This window comes from Marmota flaviventris, chromosome 3 (assembly GCF_047511675.1).
Source record: "Marmota flaviventris isolate mMarFla1 chromosome 3, mMarFla1.hap1, whole genome shotgun sequence".
Lineage (NCBI taxonomy): Eukaryota > Metazoa > Chordata > Mammalia > Rodentia > Sciuridae > Marmota > Marmota flaviventris.
In genome coordinates, this window is record NC_092500.1 from 126046330 (window position 1) to 126063373 (window position 17044).

The following is a 17044-nucleotide window of genomic DNA, read 5'->3' on the forward strand; positions in this document are numbered from 1 at the left end:
GTTAGAAAGCAGGAAATGGAATTAAACTTGACAATCATCCAGTGATGGAATCTGAAAGCTGTAGACCACAATCAGTAATTTCCTATTTTCAATTCAAGGATTCTGCTTCTGCTTCTAACACACACTTTTCTCTTAATTAAATGAAGTATAAATTTGCTACAGTCCCAGGAATGACATTAGCAAAGTGTGAATACAGCAGCACTGTTGGAAAGTATTTCATAGTCCCAGGGAAGCAAGACTTAGGAGTCAAGTTCAGAGAAAAGTAAAAATTAGAATCAGCGATTTTTCCCTGGAGGCATTTGAGCATTCAAAGGTAGTAGGTGGGACTCTGAAAATCTCAGCATGTTTGCCAGTTTTTTTCCTGGAGTACACTAGTAAACTTTAGGTTGGACCAAAGAGGAAGAATCATATTAAACAACTGGAAACTTGTATCATATTTTATAAAAAAAACTTTTGTCATAGATATGGTTCCCAGAATCTCACCACTTCAATTCTTTTTGAATAAGGTAATCTACCCTACATAAAGTGAACTGAAGAAGTTAAATAAAATCTTTTCTGAAGTTTTTGTAGGACAGATGTTTTTTCAGATACAATGTTTGTCAAAAGAAAAGATAAACAACCGCATATATTAAACAGTTTATGAATAAAATGAAATGAATAAAGGAAAAAAAAAGAAAACATATTCAGAGAGCAGTACTGGTGAATTACCTTATAGGTAATTCAAATAATCATGATTAAATAAATGACAATATGGGCATATTTTTAGAGAAATGATAACAAAAATTAAATAAATAATTGAGAGTCAATATAATTTAGAAGAACCAAAAAAAGTCAGTAGCTAAAAATAAGAAACCAGAGGATGAGTCTAACAACACTGTAGGTTAATACAAAATGGAAAATGTAAGTGGGAAAATACAGAGTGAAGAACAGAAAGACAAACACATAGGGAATATAATAGGATACTAAGTGCAATGGTGAGAGAAACTACCATCCTAAATACTCTACAAGTTTTGGGTATTAAAGCCATAATTGATCACACAAAAGTACAAATTAGAAAATAAACAAAGTAAGATATTTAACACAATTTTAGTTTTTTTAAATACCCACAAAATCTGTGTCAAGGTCCATTGACCTGTACAGTCCATTCCTCCTGCCCTCCAGTCTGGGCTGATAGTGGTGAGTTGTCTATAACAACAGAATGTGGTGAAGCCAGCACAGCTTTACTTGAGAACCTTGCTACGAAAGTCCTACCTCCTCCTCTTGACTTAGTAGGATGTTTGTTTAATGGCAAATATACTCTGTAGGAACTATTATGTGAGAGAGAGCATTTGCAGGTTGTTCTATCAGCAGCCCCAGCTGAACTTCAAGCTACCAGCCATGTGAATGAACTGTCCTGGATTCCCAGCTTGGTCAAGTCTACAATGACCTGAGCTGCAGATGAGATCCAAGTGTAACCTCATGAGAGACCACAATAGGCAACTGCCAAGAGTCCTTGCTAAATTTATGAATCTGGAAACTATGGGCAAAATAAAAAATATTTTTATTTGTGTTGCTATTTGGGGGGGGGCATGTGGGTGGGAATGATGCATTAAAAAGCAATAGCAACCAGGAAAATTACATTTATTGTGAAACAGCAATCATATGTTTCCATGTTTATTGTGCACTATTCACAATAGCTACCATATGGAATCAGTTGCACAATGAAAGAGAAATTCATAAAGAAAATGTGATGTAAATACAACCATAAAAAAGAATGGAGTTCTACTTTTTGCATCAAATGGATGAAATTGTAGGACATCATGTTAAGTTCATTTACCCAGACACAGAAAGACAAGTACTTCGTCATACGTAGAAGAAAAGAGAGTTAATTTATGGAATCTGGCAATGACATTGTGGTTATCTAAAAAAATCTTGAAAATATTGGAAGGTTAAAGGAACATATCATCTTATCCACCTAATCTTAATAATCACTCAGAAGTATTTTACATATTCACGGATAAATATGGCAGAAGGAAGCGAGAATATAGAAAAATATTAGCATTGAGTAATCTTGGTCAGAGTTATCTGGGAATTTTATCTTATCCTTGAAGCTTATTCAGAATTCGCAAATTATCCAAAAAGTAAAAATAAATGATAGAGAAAAAAGGAAAACAAAACCACAAAAAACAAATGTGAAAACTAATTGTTATGGTTTAGATACTGGGTGTCCCAAAAAGCTCATGCGTGAGACAATGTAAGAAAGTTTAAAAGTGAGATGTATGTTATGAGAGCCTTAACCTAATCAGCACATTAATCCTCTGATAGGATTAACTGGGAGGTAACTGTAGGCAGATAGGGTGTGGCTTGATGAGGTAGGTGCCTAGATGAGTATCTTTGGGTTTATATGTTGTCCTTGTTGAGCAGAGTTCTCCCTATTTCTGCTTCTTGGTGGCCATCTGCTGACCTGCTTTTTCTTGCTACACTCTTCCACCATGATATTCTGCCTTACCTTGAGGCCAAAGGAATACAGTAGGCTATCTAAGGACTGAGACCTCTGAAACTGTGAACATCAATATAAACTTTACCTCCTAAAATTGTTCTTGTTAGACCTTTTTGTCACAGCAAGTAAAAGCTATCTAAAACATTGGCAGAGTTAATTATTAGGACATTTCATTAAAAGAAACACTAATAGCATCAAAAACATAAGACACCAAGAGTATACCTAGTAAAAATTCTCTATAATTGCCAAGAGAAATTAGAGATATACATTGTAAGTCAAGTAGCTCCATTTTGATGTTTAGGTCAAATCTAAACTCTATTTAATATCACCATGAATTATTGTATTACATGTATCAACAAAGTGAAATCAAACCCCTATCTCTCACCATGCACAAAGCTCAACTCAGCATGGATTAAGGACTTAGGAATACAACCAGAGACCCTGTTTCTAATAGAAGAAAGAGTAGTCCATCATCTCCATCATGTGGGATTAGGCCCCAACTTCCTTAATAAGACTCCTTTGCCTCAAGAATTAAAATCAAGAATTAATAAATGGGATGGACTCAAACTAAAAAGTTTCTTCTCAGCAAAACAAAACAAAACAAAATCTGTGAGGCTAATAGAGAGCCTACATCTTGGGAGCAAGGTTTTACTCCTCACATATCAGATAGAGCACTAATCTCTAGGGTGTATAAAGAACTAAAAAATCTAAACACCAAAAAACACTCAAAACAAACAAAAAACAAATAACCCAATCCACAAATGACCAATGACCTGAACACACACTTCTCAGAAGATGATATACAATCAATCAACAAATACATAAAAAGATGTTCATTGTCACTAGCAATTAGAGAAATGCAAATCAAAACCACTCTAAGACTTCATCTCACTCCAGTCGGAATGGCAGCTATTATGAAGACAAACAACAATAAGTGTTGGCAAGGATGTGGGGAAAAAGGTACACTCATACACTGCTGGTGGGGCTGCAAACTCATGCAGTAAATATGGAAAGCAGTATGGAGACTTCTTGGAAAATTGGGAATGGAACCACCATTTGGTACTGGAGATTCACCTCTGTACCACAGCCCAGCTGATGGCAAACTACATTGGCTTTGGCCATATTTCAGTGGGAGGCACAGAGTGTTCTCCAGCCTCCAGAGGTCTTCATATCCACTTGCCCCAGCTATCCCTCACCTTGAAAACAGCATACTCAGGGACACAGCCACTGCAATGTTTATAGCAGCACAATTCACAAAAGCTAAACTGTGGAGCCAACCTAGAAGCCCTTCAATAGATGAATGAATAAAAAAAAATGTGGCATATATACACAATGGAATATTACTCAGCAATTAAACGAATAAAATCATGGCATTTGCAGGTAAATGGATGGAGTTAGAGAAGATAATTCTAAGTAAAGTTAGCCAAATCCAAAAAACCAAATGCTGAATGTTTTCTTTGATATAAGGAGGTTGATTCATACTGGAATAGGGGGAGGGAGCATGGGAGGAATAGATGAACTCTAGATTGGGCAGAGGAGTTGGAGGGGAAGGGAGGGGACATGGGGTTAGAAATGATGGTGAAATGTGATAATCATGATTATCCAAAGTGCATGTATGAAGACACAAATTGATGTGAATATACTTTGTATACAGCCAGAGATATGAAAACTTTGTGCTCTGTATGTGTAATAAGAATTGCAATACATTCTGCTGTCACATATAAGTAAAAAATAAATAAATTATTTATAAAATAAAATAAAATAAATATAAATATAAAATAAATATATGAAGTTGTTTATAATATTTATATGAAATGCATAAGACCAAGTATGATCAATGCACTGGGCAGGAAAAACAACACAATTAGAGTAGTTACTTTAAAGAAAACTCTAAAAAAGTTAATCAGACATGCTATAAAGTTACGATAATTAAGGGAATATGCATGGCTACAATCCTAGAAAATGACAGAACAAAATGAAAAAATTATAGAGCAGGAATCAGAAATATCTACACCCTATATATTTCAAAGGTGACACAGTAGTGGGGAAAAGCCTTTTCAGTAATGATTCTGAGTCAATTGGATGTCCAAACAATAATATGAAACATTTTTTAACATCACACACACTATATACAATACTGACCCCAGAAAGATTGTAAAATTATATATAAAATAAAAGTAACTAAACATGCATAAGACACTATTGGAGAACATTTTTATAATCTATGGTAGTAAAGTTATATTTAAAATGAGAATAGAGACAAGTACACTGGTGCACATCTATAATCCCAGTGGTTTGGGAGATTGAGACAGTAGGATTGCAAGTTCAAAGCCAGCCTCAGCAATGGTGAGGCACTAAACAACTCAGTAAGACCCTGTCTCTAAATAAAATACAAAACAGGGCTGGGGATGTGGCCCTGTGATCCAGTGCTTCGGAGGTCAATCCCCAGTACCAAAAAAAGGACTTTAGGACACTCTGTGTATGGGAAATATTTATACACTGAGCTTCATCATGAAGAAGAATTTGATCCCTAAATGAAGACAATATTAAGAGAGGAAAAATAAAAAGAAATGATTAAAAATGTATATGAATATACCCATATTTGCACCAAACAATACTGGCATGGTAATATGTATGATCATTATTTCAGAACTCAATATGTGCAAATACTCAAATCTCCATATCATTTAAATGAATCAATACATGATCCTGTGGTTATTTAGGAGAAAACTCTACAGCAATAAAAATAAATGAGGCCGAGCTAAAAATAAAAGCATAGTTCATTCTAAATGTTACGTTGAGTCAAAGTAGACACAACAAGGAACATGGTACATGAATTTATATAAAGCTCAAAACCTGAAAAAAAAAATTGGCAGCAAAAGTTAGAGTGGTCTTCTTTGGAGGGGAGAAGGGCACAGTGACTGGAGGGATGTGCAGGTGACATCTGGGAGCTGCTGATGCTCTCTGATAGTCCAGGGTGAGGAATATGACAGAGCTGTCATTCATTGTTATATAGTGTTATCCATTAATTTCAATAAATTATAATGCCTATTAAAAAACAATCCTCTTAATATTATGGAAAGGGCTGAAAGATGAATGATAATAAGAATCCTAATTCACCACAAAATGTCTAATTTTTGAAGTCAGCTCTCCATGCTGTCTCCTCTTAGAGACATGTCACTCAAGTACCAGTCAGCCCTGACCTCTCTTACCTGAGCAGACCACAGAGGCCGTATTGCCATGGGCACAGGCAGGAACACCCAGGGCAGTCACAGGGCAATTCCACAAGAAGGACTCAGACCCTGAGCAGTGGAATCTGTCTCTCCAGATCTCATCTCCTCCTTCCACAAAGTACTCTCCCTTTGGGGTGGAGATGGCAACTCCACAGCCCAGCTGACGGCAAACAATATTGGCATTGGCCATATTCCAGTGGGAGGCACAGAGTGTTCTCCAGCCTCCAGAGGTCTTCATCTCCACTTGACCCTCACACTGAGAGCTGCCATTTTTCATGAGCCGAACATCTGTATATCCTGGTAGAAGACAGGGTTTAGCAATATTCCACATTTTTCTTATGCCAATAGAGTGTGTTGGGAGGTTGAAGTCCTGTTGTGAGTCTCACCTGAGCAGACAACTTGCACAGCTCCTTTGTGGGGGCAGCTGCCTGCAGGACAGGGCACTCTGGGGCAGAACCAGAGGCCAGGCTCCTGCCCCTCACACTGTAATTCTTCAGCCCAGATCTGTTCACTGTCCTCTCTGAAGGGCAGTTTCCCCAGGACAGATGCAGCCTTGCCACACCCCAGCTCTGCACAGATGACCTGGGCTGTGGGTAATGTGAAATTCCCATCAGATACTGGAATCCAGTCTCCTCCAGAATTCACTTCCACTCGCCCAGAGCAAGATCCGTGTCCTCCAACCAGATGCACAAATCCTATGTGAGAAAAAACAAACAACAACAAATACCAGTGAATAGAAGGAGAAAGCTACAATTCACAGGTAATTCTGTGAAATCTTTTCATTTTCCAGAGTTGTGTTGTGGGGTGTGGATTCAATTTGTGGTACCAGAATATGAATTCTATGAGCAAGTGTCTGAAGATAAATTTTGGAGAATGAATTTGTAATGTGCTTTCTAAATTGCTGTTTCATGATATGAATGTACACACTGTCCCATACACATACTTTACATACATGAATATGTGTTTTTCCAAGAAATGTGTGTATATGTAGATATAGATCATGTAAAAATGGATTTTTCTTTTATAGGAACATATTATTCTTTATATTATAAAGGTATCTGTGTGTTTTTTTTACTTTCTTTGATACTGTAATCTCGTTTTTCTTTGTATAGGATCTGTATCTATTCTCTGAATGTGAACCCACTGTAGAAAAAGATTAGGATTAATTTTTTACTATTTTATGCCCTGAAACTTCCAATTCACAGATTTACAGATAATAATTCAAACTAAGATAACATTTGTTAATGAATGAACAATTCCAATATGTGTCCAAAACTGACAATTGATATTTATTTACAATTTAGAGATGAGAAAAGAGACCACTAAATAGGTGAGATAGAAACCTGGTTATTGTGACAAAAATAATCAGGATTCTTTACATCATCCTTCCCATTAAAGAAGACTGAAATGACATTTAAACTATGAACAGACGTTATCCAGAGATTTGAGCATTTTTTTGTTTGTGTTTTTATGGAATTATTTTATTTCTAATAAACAGATTTTGAAGAATCCATTATGCATCTATTGAAAGCTGATCAGGAAGTGATTTTGAGTATGTGTTCAGACCTTTGGGGAGGCATCTAGTTACAGATATGAAATTATAATATAATAGTAATTTTTTGTAGTGAAGAAATTCTGCAAGGAATCTTTCTCAAGAGAATAGCATGTTCATTAATTTCATTAATTCGCCCCTAAGTAAACAATCAAACATCAAAAACATTAATCTACCTTTTTACAATTGTTATGTAAAATTGGAATACTCCCTTTTCTCTCTGAAACTGATGCATTAACATGAAGTGTGGATTCCTGAAGTGTTACTTCAATGGTAATTTTAATTTATTTCATTATTATAGAGGATTAATATAGTGTACCTTACTTATAGAGTCAAAATGTAGATACACAGATTTCAAACTGAAATCACTAAAAATCTTTAGAAGGTTATGTTTTAAAGAATATGAGACCTGCAGGTACATCATAAAATCAGCCATCAATACAGTTATCCAGTGACACGAAAACTAAAGATCAGCCTCTAGAACAGAAACCTGGCTGGCTGTAGTCTCTGCCTGTGGAGGTAGCCAGGTCCTCTTCTCTGTGAATTATTGTTTTCACTCAGTCACTTTCAAATTGAAGTTCAAAATAAGTACCACCAGGGAGGACCATCAGGTTTGCATGACTGATTGTAGTTTCAGCTCAGATAAAAACATGAACATGCCTGCAGTGACACTAGTCCTCTTTATTTTTCTTTTTTTTTAATTAACTGTATTTTGCCCATTTCTAGTATCCAAGTGTTAGAATGTCTCAGTTGAGATAGAATAACATTACATTCAAGCTCTATCTAAGACAATCCACTGGGGTATCTGAGCATAGTGTTTGTCCTCTGACTGAAATGTTAGGAGGGTATCTTTGTTATAGGCACTGAATTCTATTAAATTTTCAAATCTTTGCAAAAATTTTTGTATAAATTCCATTAATAAAAATTTGAAGCATTTCAGATAAAGAGATAGATCTCTCATGTAGATTTCACCTTTACTCTTCTACTCTACACAAACCAGAGGGACCTAATCCAGCTATAGCCTGAGAGAATGAAGAATAAAATTAGCATAGTACATGTACTCAGACCATCAACTGAACATCTGTCATTGTACTGAACAGAGATCCTGAGGTGTTCAGAAAGCAGTATTATTGAAAGTCAGCAATACATTGATTTATCTTTAAAAATGCATTAAATAAGCAGTATGGAGATTCCTTGGAAATCTGGGAATGGAACCATCACTTGACCCAGCTATCCCTCTCCTCAGACTATACTCAAAGGACTTAAAAACAGCATACTACTAAGACACAGCCACATCAATATTTATAGCAGCACAATTCACAATAGCTAAACTGTGGAGCCAACCTAGATGTCCTTCAACAAATGAATGGATAAAAAAATGTGATACACACACACACACACACACACACAAAATGGAATTTTATTCAGCAGTAAAAGAGAATAAAATCATGGCATTTTCAGGTAAATGGATGGAGTTAGAGAAGAAAATGCTAAGTGAAGTTAGCCAATCCCCCCCCCCAAAAAAATATGCTGAAGTTTTTTTCTGATATATGGAGGCTGACTCATAGTGGGGTAGGGAAGAATAGATGAATTCTAGATAGGGAAGACAGAGGGAAATGGAGGGGGCAGGGCATTAGCAAGGATGGTGGAATGTGATGGACATCATTATCCAAAGTACATGTATGAAGACACAAATTGGGTGTCAACATATTTTATATACAGAGATATGAAAAATTGTGGTATATATGTGTAATAAGAATTGTAATGCATTCCACTGTCATATATTTTTAAAAATAAAATCAATTAAATAAAAGAGAGGAATGAAGAAATAAAAATAAAAATACATTAAAGATTTATTATGTTTTGGGTATTGTATTATAAAGTAACATATACCCAAAATCCCTTGGAACAATTTTTTGAAAAATATGTGATTTAGAAATTAGAGCCAACTACCATCAATACAAAATGTAATTATTCTTGGGAGATCATTTCCTCTGTTGCACTTAATGAAATATAAAAACAACAGTCAAAGTGTGGTTCAAAAGCAGGTATACATCATTCTATAAACCCTAATGATGCTGTGTATTTATTATACTCCACAGTTCTTCAGTAAATAGGAAATTCTTATATCATAGTGGTTTAGAAATCCTCATTAGTTTTATTTGCAGAAATACATATCAGTTTTTGTAATATGTCAATGTTATAAAGGGATATGGAGACAAAAATAATTTTCTTTTCTCATCTGCATTACCAAGCAGTTGAGGTAAATAGTACCACAATAAGTCAGTCCATGTTGCAAGGACATTTATTCAGAAGACTGGTGTGAAGGTATTTTCACTCCTTTTTTCACTTGTCTTGCTCATACAGGATATATTCTCATATAAAACAAAGTTTCCATATTGAACCTACCACTCAGTCTGCACAATCTATAATCTTGAAATCTTAGAAGTACGAATGTTGAGGTTGGTTCATCTGGGCCTCTAGTGTGTGGACACATAATTGCCAACTGTTTGTTCAGAGTAGCCCTTCTTCTTGATTCATAGGGAATGAAACATATGAAGACATGAAATTATTTAAGAGGTCTAACTTAGAATTTATTCAGAATGTCTGTTTTTACAGTCTTTTGAAATAACTGCTGTGCATCTTTTCCTCAAAGTCATAAACAGCATTTATATTGGAAACTTCTAATTTGATCTTTGAGGCATAATATGAAGCACACCTAATGTCTGAAGACTTTTTGAGAAATAAAACATTAAATATAATATTCAATGTAATTCTCTTACTGAAGATTCACATTACAAACAATTCAGACTCAGGTGTCTGTCTCAACTGGGAGGCTGTCGTCTTCAGGTTATATTTCCATTTTTCTGTCAGTCATGCACGTACAACTCAAGCTTCCAACAATGACCATACACTGAATTTTTTAAATGTGGTATATATACATATGTTGGATTGCAATAAAATGATCTGATCAGGAACTGTGGATAATCTACCAAACATAAAATTAAAGAATAATAAAACAAAACCATATGAAGCAAACCAACTCAAAATAGACTGGCAGAGCTCACATGGACATCTAAAGGGAAAGTATGAGGAATGGTGACCTGCTGCTTTTAGGCACCCCCATCCCACATGGTTCTTCAAAATCACTGCTTTTTTGGCTTTGCTCCTCAAAAATATCTTTTGCAGACAGTTGAGAAATGTGGGTCCTGGTGCACTGTTGAATCTCAAAGAAGGTAAATTCAGGGCAAAGGCTTTAACTGACTCTGTCTGTGTTATTGGCTCACCACTAAAATCAGGGAGAGTGAAATCTTGTGAATGAGCACATCAAGTGAACCCAGTGATGAACTGACTCCCCAAAGGAAGAAATCTCAGAAGTATGATGCTCAGCAGAACATTAAGATGAGCAAATCTGTGGAATCTGTGTAAATACAACTACAGTAATTTTATGAAGATGTTTATTAAATATATTATCCTTTTAATGGATAATTCTGTTTTCTTTAGCAAATGCACTTATTTTCTAAAACATGGGTCAATATCCAAGTTGGCACTTCTATTTTCTATAGAACTTAAAATTTCACAAAGAAGAATAAGTCAGTCTATATTACAAGGACATATGCAGAAGACTGTTGTAAAGGTAGAAATTATGTATGAAATATGATAAAAATTATTAAGAATTATATTTTTATGAAATAATAGGCTTAGAGTGGATTGAAATTGAATACAGATACAGATTCAAACACACACACACACACACACACGCACACACACACACTTACATGTGTATATGTATGTGGAATTTAGTACTTATAAAATCATTCATATACCTACATTTAATTTTAATAATAATATTTTTAATTATTAGACTATATAAATATTTATAATGTTAGAAAATTTAGGGATAGGTATTAAATAAAAGAAAATTAGTCTCTATTTGATATTGTCCTGTATAGTCAAATATGTAGATGTCAAATAGAGTCACAAATGAAGAAAAAAATGATACCTGGTCTTAAAACGTACCAGAGTGGATTATAAAGAAGACCTATTCTAGAGCTTTCCATTAACATAAAATTTTCAGTAGGTCCTCTAACATGACTTTTCCATATTAACTAAAGTCCTTCAATTATGTGGTATAATACAAATCTTTTCATTGGTCTAGAATTGGGTAAGGAATTAATATTATTGCTGATGATTATTTTGCTTTTAAACAGAATTTCACTACCTCACAGTTGTGGAGGATGGAAGTGGGATTGAGAGTCTCAGTAGGGTTGGTTCCTTCTCTGGAGACTATCAGAGGGGATCCTTCCTCGCTCCACCCTCACTTCTCCTGGTCAATGATAATCCTTGGTGTGCCTTGGCTCATAGAAGCATCACTTTGGTTGCGGCCTCTCTGCTTATGTATCCCTCTTCTCTGTGTCTGTCTATGTGTCTCCCTTCTTCTGAGGACACAAGTTAGGTTGGATTAAGGGTTTGAGTGAGAGACTTTAGAAAATAATTGAAGAATTCAATGAATATCAGAAGGATGAAAATTTTCCACTTCCTTTCTCCTATAATAACTGGCTCTTCTAAATCTGGGATGCTTCAGTCAAGATTTTTGAATCTCCTCCTCTGAGAAATTACGCTTAGAGAACAGAGCCACGTCCCAGTCTGATCAACTGTCATAGGAGTAGTAAGATTGGTAGAAGGAGGCAAACTTGCTTTAGTCCCTAGAGATTAAGAAGTGATTGATGACAACTACATGAAAAGAAAAAGAAAAAAGTAGGGGTTCTTTATTTTTCCTCTTGGTTGCATGTTGTTTCAATCATGACCACCAATTGAAATTACATGAGGCATGGTAAGGACATTTCAATATCTGAACAAGTCATAATACTGAAATGATTCCATGGAGATTGTCATGTAGGGAAATAGATTTTGGGCTCACCAGAGCCCCCCATATGTTTATTTGAAACAATATAAACATTTTTTCTGTGTTTTGCTAAACCTTTCTCCACAGGAGGGCCACAACAGAGCCTGAATGACTTGAGGTCCTCACCCAAATTGTGCCTGACTCATCTAAGGACAGGGGATGAATTTTAGTGTGAAGACTTGGCTGACACTGTAGGCTACTCTCCATAACCTTGTTTTTTTAAAAGGAAATCTGTCTTCCTAATCTCATCTAAAAGATATCAGAACTTATTTGTATGTAGGAGAAATAGCAGATAAAGAGCAATTTTACCAAGAATCACTGAATAGATAATTTATACAATTAACCAAATTCCATAAAAACTCCAAAGGGCCAACACAACAAAAATTAAAAGTAACTTTAAAATCTTAAGATTTGACATCTACATCTTGCACACTAGAAAACAAATTCTACTTTTTGTGCCATAAATCAGAAAAGATAGTGACACACTTGTACTTCAGGCCAAAAGAAGGATGCATCAAGGCCCACAGTAACCAATCAAAAAAAAAAAAAAAAAAAAGGTGCTTCTCTGTGCCCTAAGACACTTGAAAGATTGGCAGTAAAGAGAACTGAAGGTGCAGAGTATGTGTTTAGCACATACCAGCAAATGGACTCTTTGGGTGGCTTCTCTTATAGGGACACAGATGGGCAGCTCCCAGGCAAGGTCTGGGTGTAGGTGTTTCCTGTATAAATAAATGAGATACCATGATATTTATCCTAAATCCACTCTTAGATTCAATTTTCCTTTTTAAACCTCTCTATCTGAATTCTCCAGTACCCTAAATACCTCAACATAATGTACTTTTTCATAGCTAAGTTTAAAGCTCTCCAGTGATAAAACCTGTTGACAGTGTTAAATGTGTTAAAAATTACTAAAACTGATATACTATTGAAGATGCTCATGTGCTATGTCCTTATGACATGACAGAGAAGACAGAACTTGGGAAGAGTAAGCGACTTGTTAGAGATTAGAGATATGGTGGTATCCGTATCCACTGTGACCTGAATTATGCCTCTCAGTGATAGCTCCTCTCACTTCAGCTCTCTCCTTTCTTGGTCTCCCCTGCTACTCCCTCAGTGAGCCCTGCTATATCCTGTGCCTTTATCCTTGGTGCCTCATCTCTACTCTTATTTCACAGAGGTGGCCTCCACTTTACAAACTGGGTTCATTTACAAAAATACTCAGTCAAGCCCCAGGAGAGTTTGTAGGTACCTGATCTTCAGAAAACTACTCTTTTCTACCTGCAGAAGCTCTGGGCAAGTCCCTAATTCTCTGTATTTCATCATTTGGGATATAGGGCTCTTTCAGCTTCTGGAAATGGCCTCTCTCACTTTCCATCACTATTAGAATTTTTGGGCTCAAATTTATCCAGGTAAACAAAAGCGGCAGGGTGGCCAGGTTGATTTCCAACTTCTTTCATCAAGATCACACCTTTGTTTATTCCACTAAGATCAAGATTGCCTTCCCCATCCTTCCTGTGGCTGGGACTCATCTGCATATAACAAAATCTCCAGGATTTTGATCATAAGCTTTGTTTCTGTATCTACCTGTCTCCTTGTCCATCACTCCACAATCCTATTATTCTCTTTAGGGCACAGAACTGTGTCACCTAAGTAGATGGGAATGTCTTCATCAGATGTGGATTTGGCCAGGTAGAAGTACACACATATCCCAGTGTCTTCCTTGAAGACCAAACTTGCCCTGTATTCTTGGGCTTCTCAGTCATCTCTGAAAGCCAGAGGAGGGAGCATGACTTTCCTTCAAGGCAGAACAGAGGGCAAGGAGAGTGATCATTGGAAGCCCAGAAATGGGCAAAAATGCCTGTGATCAGGAAGGGATAAAATGTTGCAGAGGGGTCTTCAAAGGAGCCACAATGTAAACTTCCCACCCAGGTCTGGTATAAGAGAAAGGTATTTGAAGAGAGTATTGAGAGTCTGCTTCCATGATTTCTAATTCAAAATACTAATGTCTTTCCAGAATTTTACATGTTCCAGAAATGTTTTGTTTTAGATGTGGGGTATGAATATTTCAAATAAATAATGCAGACAAAAAGAAAAAAAAATAAGCCATTTGAAGTTTATGAGAGACCTGATTGGAAGAAAAGAAAAATTGCATCTGCAGAAGTCCACTGATTCATATGAATCATTCTCCCTAGAGTAAATTAAAAATTGCAGTCAGATCTATGCTTGTCTGATCCTTTGCTTCAAGGATACATTGTGTTATGGCATCTATCACATATATACTGTATAATCTTCCTCCATATCTTGTCACCTGTAGCATTTTTCTCCTTTTTTTCATTTATATTAAACTTATATCAAGCAATACCCCAAACAGAAATAGTAACCTATTAATGAAGTAAATAGATCTTTTGATGTATACACACACACACACATATATATATATATATATATATATATATAGTCTTATTCCATCAAACACTGTTCATTTACTCTTGTGAAAATCTCCAATATGTTCTATTCTTGCTTTTGAAATAAAGTTCAATCTTGTTATCACCCACCTGTACAATGGTGCACCAGAATTACTTATTCCTAAGTAAAACTTATAGCCTTCCATTTTTAACCCCTACACTTTCCAGCTTATGGTAATTATAATTCTAGTATAAACTTCTAAACTTTTATGAGGTCAACTCTTTCAGATTTGACATATAGTGAGACCTTTGTTCTTCTTTGCCCTACTTCTATTTGATTTAGCCTAGTGATATTCAGGTCCATGAACGCTGCAGCAAATGGAAGGATTTCATTTCTTTTTTTTTTTCTTTTTTCTTTCCTTTTTTTTGGCTAGAGTATTCTATTATGTAAATGTACTTCATTGTGTCAATTTTTATTAGTTGATGGACACTTGGATTGTTTCCCTTTCTTAGCTACTGTCAGTAGTGCTGTCATAAACATGGGAGTATAGAGGTCTCTTCAACATCCTGACTTCATTTCCTAGGTATATATGCTCAGCAGAGGATTGCTATACTTTATGGTTACTTGGGGTGGGGTGTCGTGACCCCTTGCCCGCAAGGAAGACGCAACTCAGGAATCTTCTTTCAGCAGTTTATTCAGGCCCTTGATATTTCTTCTTCTCTCCCTCGGATGCCCCTCCCAGCCTTAATAAAGCATCTCAAGCCCCAATGCGAAGCTGCCACGTGGAGCTTTCTCATAGGGTGGTGAAAAACCATGCGCCAACTCTCCCAAATAAGGAGTTGTTTGTCACAGACCACAGCGGAGCCAGCGCCATCTTGTAATGGCGACCATAGTCTGCAGAAACGGCAGAAGCGGCTCACCACAGTTTCCCCTTTCTGTTTTCTTAAAACAATACAGGCGAGAGTAGAGGTCCTATCCCACTGTGCAGAAGTGGCTGCATAGTATGGCTCAGTCCTAAGGAGGGCCCTTCCCCAGATCCGAGGCCATATCAGCCGACGCCTTTTTTCGTGGGGCGGGGCGTGGACGCGTCTAACCCGCATGCAATAGGACATGCTCTCCTTGAGGTCCACGTCAAGGATCACTCAAGTGCAGTGCCTTGCCTCGCATCCTGTATCGTGACGATGGTGGACGAAAGGGGGATAGCTGAGGCTGAACTGTGGCTGTTTATAATGACAAACAAGTTGACAGCACCCTGAAAGAAAGGCACGGACTTTAAGGCGATAGAAAAGCACTAGTGTGGAAACCCATCTGCGTGCAATGGCAGTAAGACCGGCAGAGTGCAAGGGCTTTCCAACACTAAGAGAATAACAAGGAAAGTCATGTCGATCCCAGTGCAATGTTATAATAACTTGGGGTGTAACGACCATGTCAAAGGTTTACTGTTTAAGATGCGCAAGCCAGACTTGAGGTGAGTTGCCATTTTCTAAAGCTGCAAGAGCTTGTATGATCATAGCCTTATCGTGAGCACTGCGGGCCTTAAGGCGACAGAGAAACCACAAACAGAGGAACATACCGAAGCAACACATTGCACCAAAAATGCCTACCCCCACCCACTCTTTGAAGAAGGAAAAAGCAGAAGATATCCAATCGGTGAATTGACCCAAAGTCACGGGATCGACACGGGTACTGTTCAAGACAGCTATCTGGGTTAGTTGAGACTGGATCATGTCTTCCGCTGCCATGGACCAATTTCCGGCCAAATATTCGCCAATGATGCGGGAGGCATTCCTGGAATCATTAAATCTGACAGAGGTTATGCATAAATGTGCACGTTGGTCAACACAACCCAAAAGCACCAAGTCAGCCAATTCTTCTACCTGAGCTTGGAGTAAATCTATTCTTTGGTTGGCAGCTAAAATCCCTGACAAAATATGTTGATTAATTGTATTTTGGGATTCAAGTATGGTGGAAGTTTTTTGAACAACTTGATTAATGGTGGCAGCAGTTTGTACTTGACTGGCCATGGCCACTCCGGCCGTAACCGCTGCAGCAGCAGACACTGCCACAGCTGTCACTATGGCTGCCGTAATTCCAAAATCCCTGCGGACTCTAAGTAGCTCAACAATGGGGAATTTATCTGGGTCCGCAGTGACTGGGATTGGGACAAAAGTTGGAATTTTCATAACCACTGCTACAGTCCAAGAACCATTCCAACACTCAGATAAGAGACAGGTAACATTAGAACAATCCAGCATCCCCGACGAGGTGTCATTAGCCAAAAGGAACAAGAACGGGGATTGGACACAGACCATTGCAGGGGGCAATGTGGCATTGTATAGCAGAGAGTTGAACGAAACAGATGTAAGTCTATTACCTCGTTCACTCTCCCTAACAGTGCCAGAAACATTAGCCAGCCAGCTTTTGGCTCCCAGCAATTGAGCCAGTGCAGAAATATCGGCTGAAGCCCC

At 37.1% G+C, this 17044-nt stretch overlaps 1 protein-coding gene across 1 annotated transcript in view; it reads right to left on the reverse strand.

The window, feature by feature from the left end:
* The window catches only part of LOC114104822 (uncharacterized), a 419591-nt gene that overhangs the window by 56786 nt on the left and 345761 nt on the right, over positions 1-17044 (reverse strand). Inside the window, 2 exon segments of the mRNA XM_071609308.1 lie at positions 5692-6009; positions 6099-6407. Of these exon segments, the coding sequence (XP_071465409.1) occupies positions 5692-6009; positions 6099-6407 (627 nt within the window).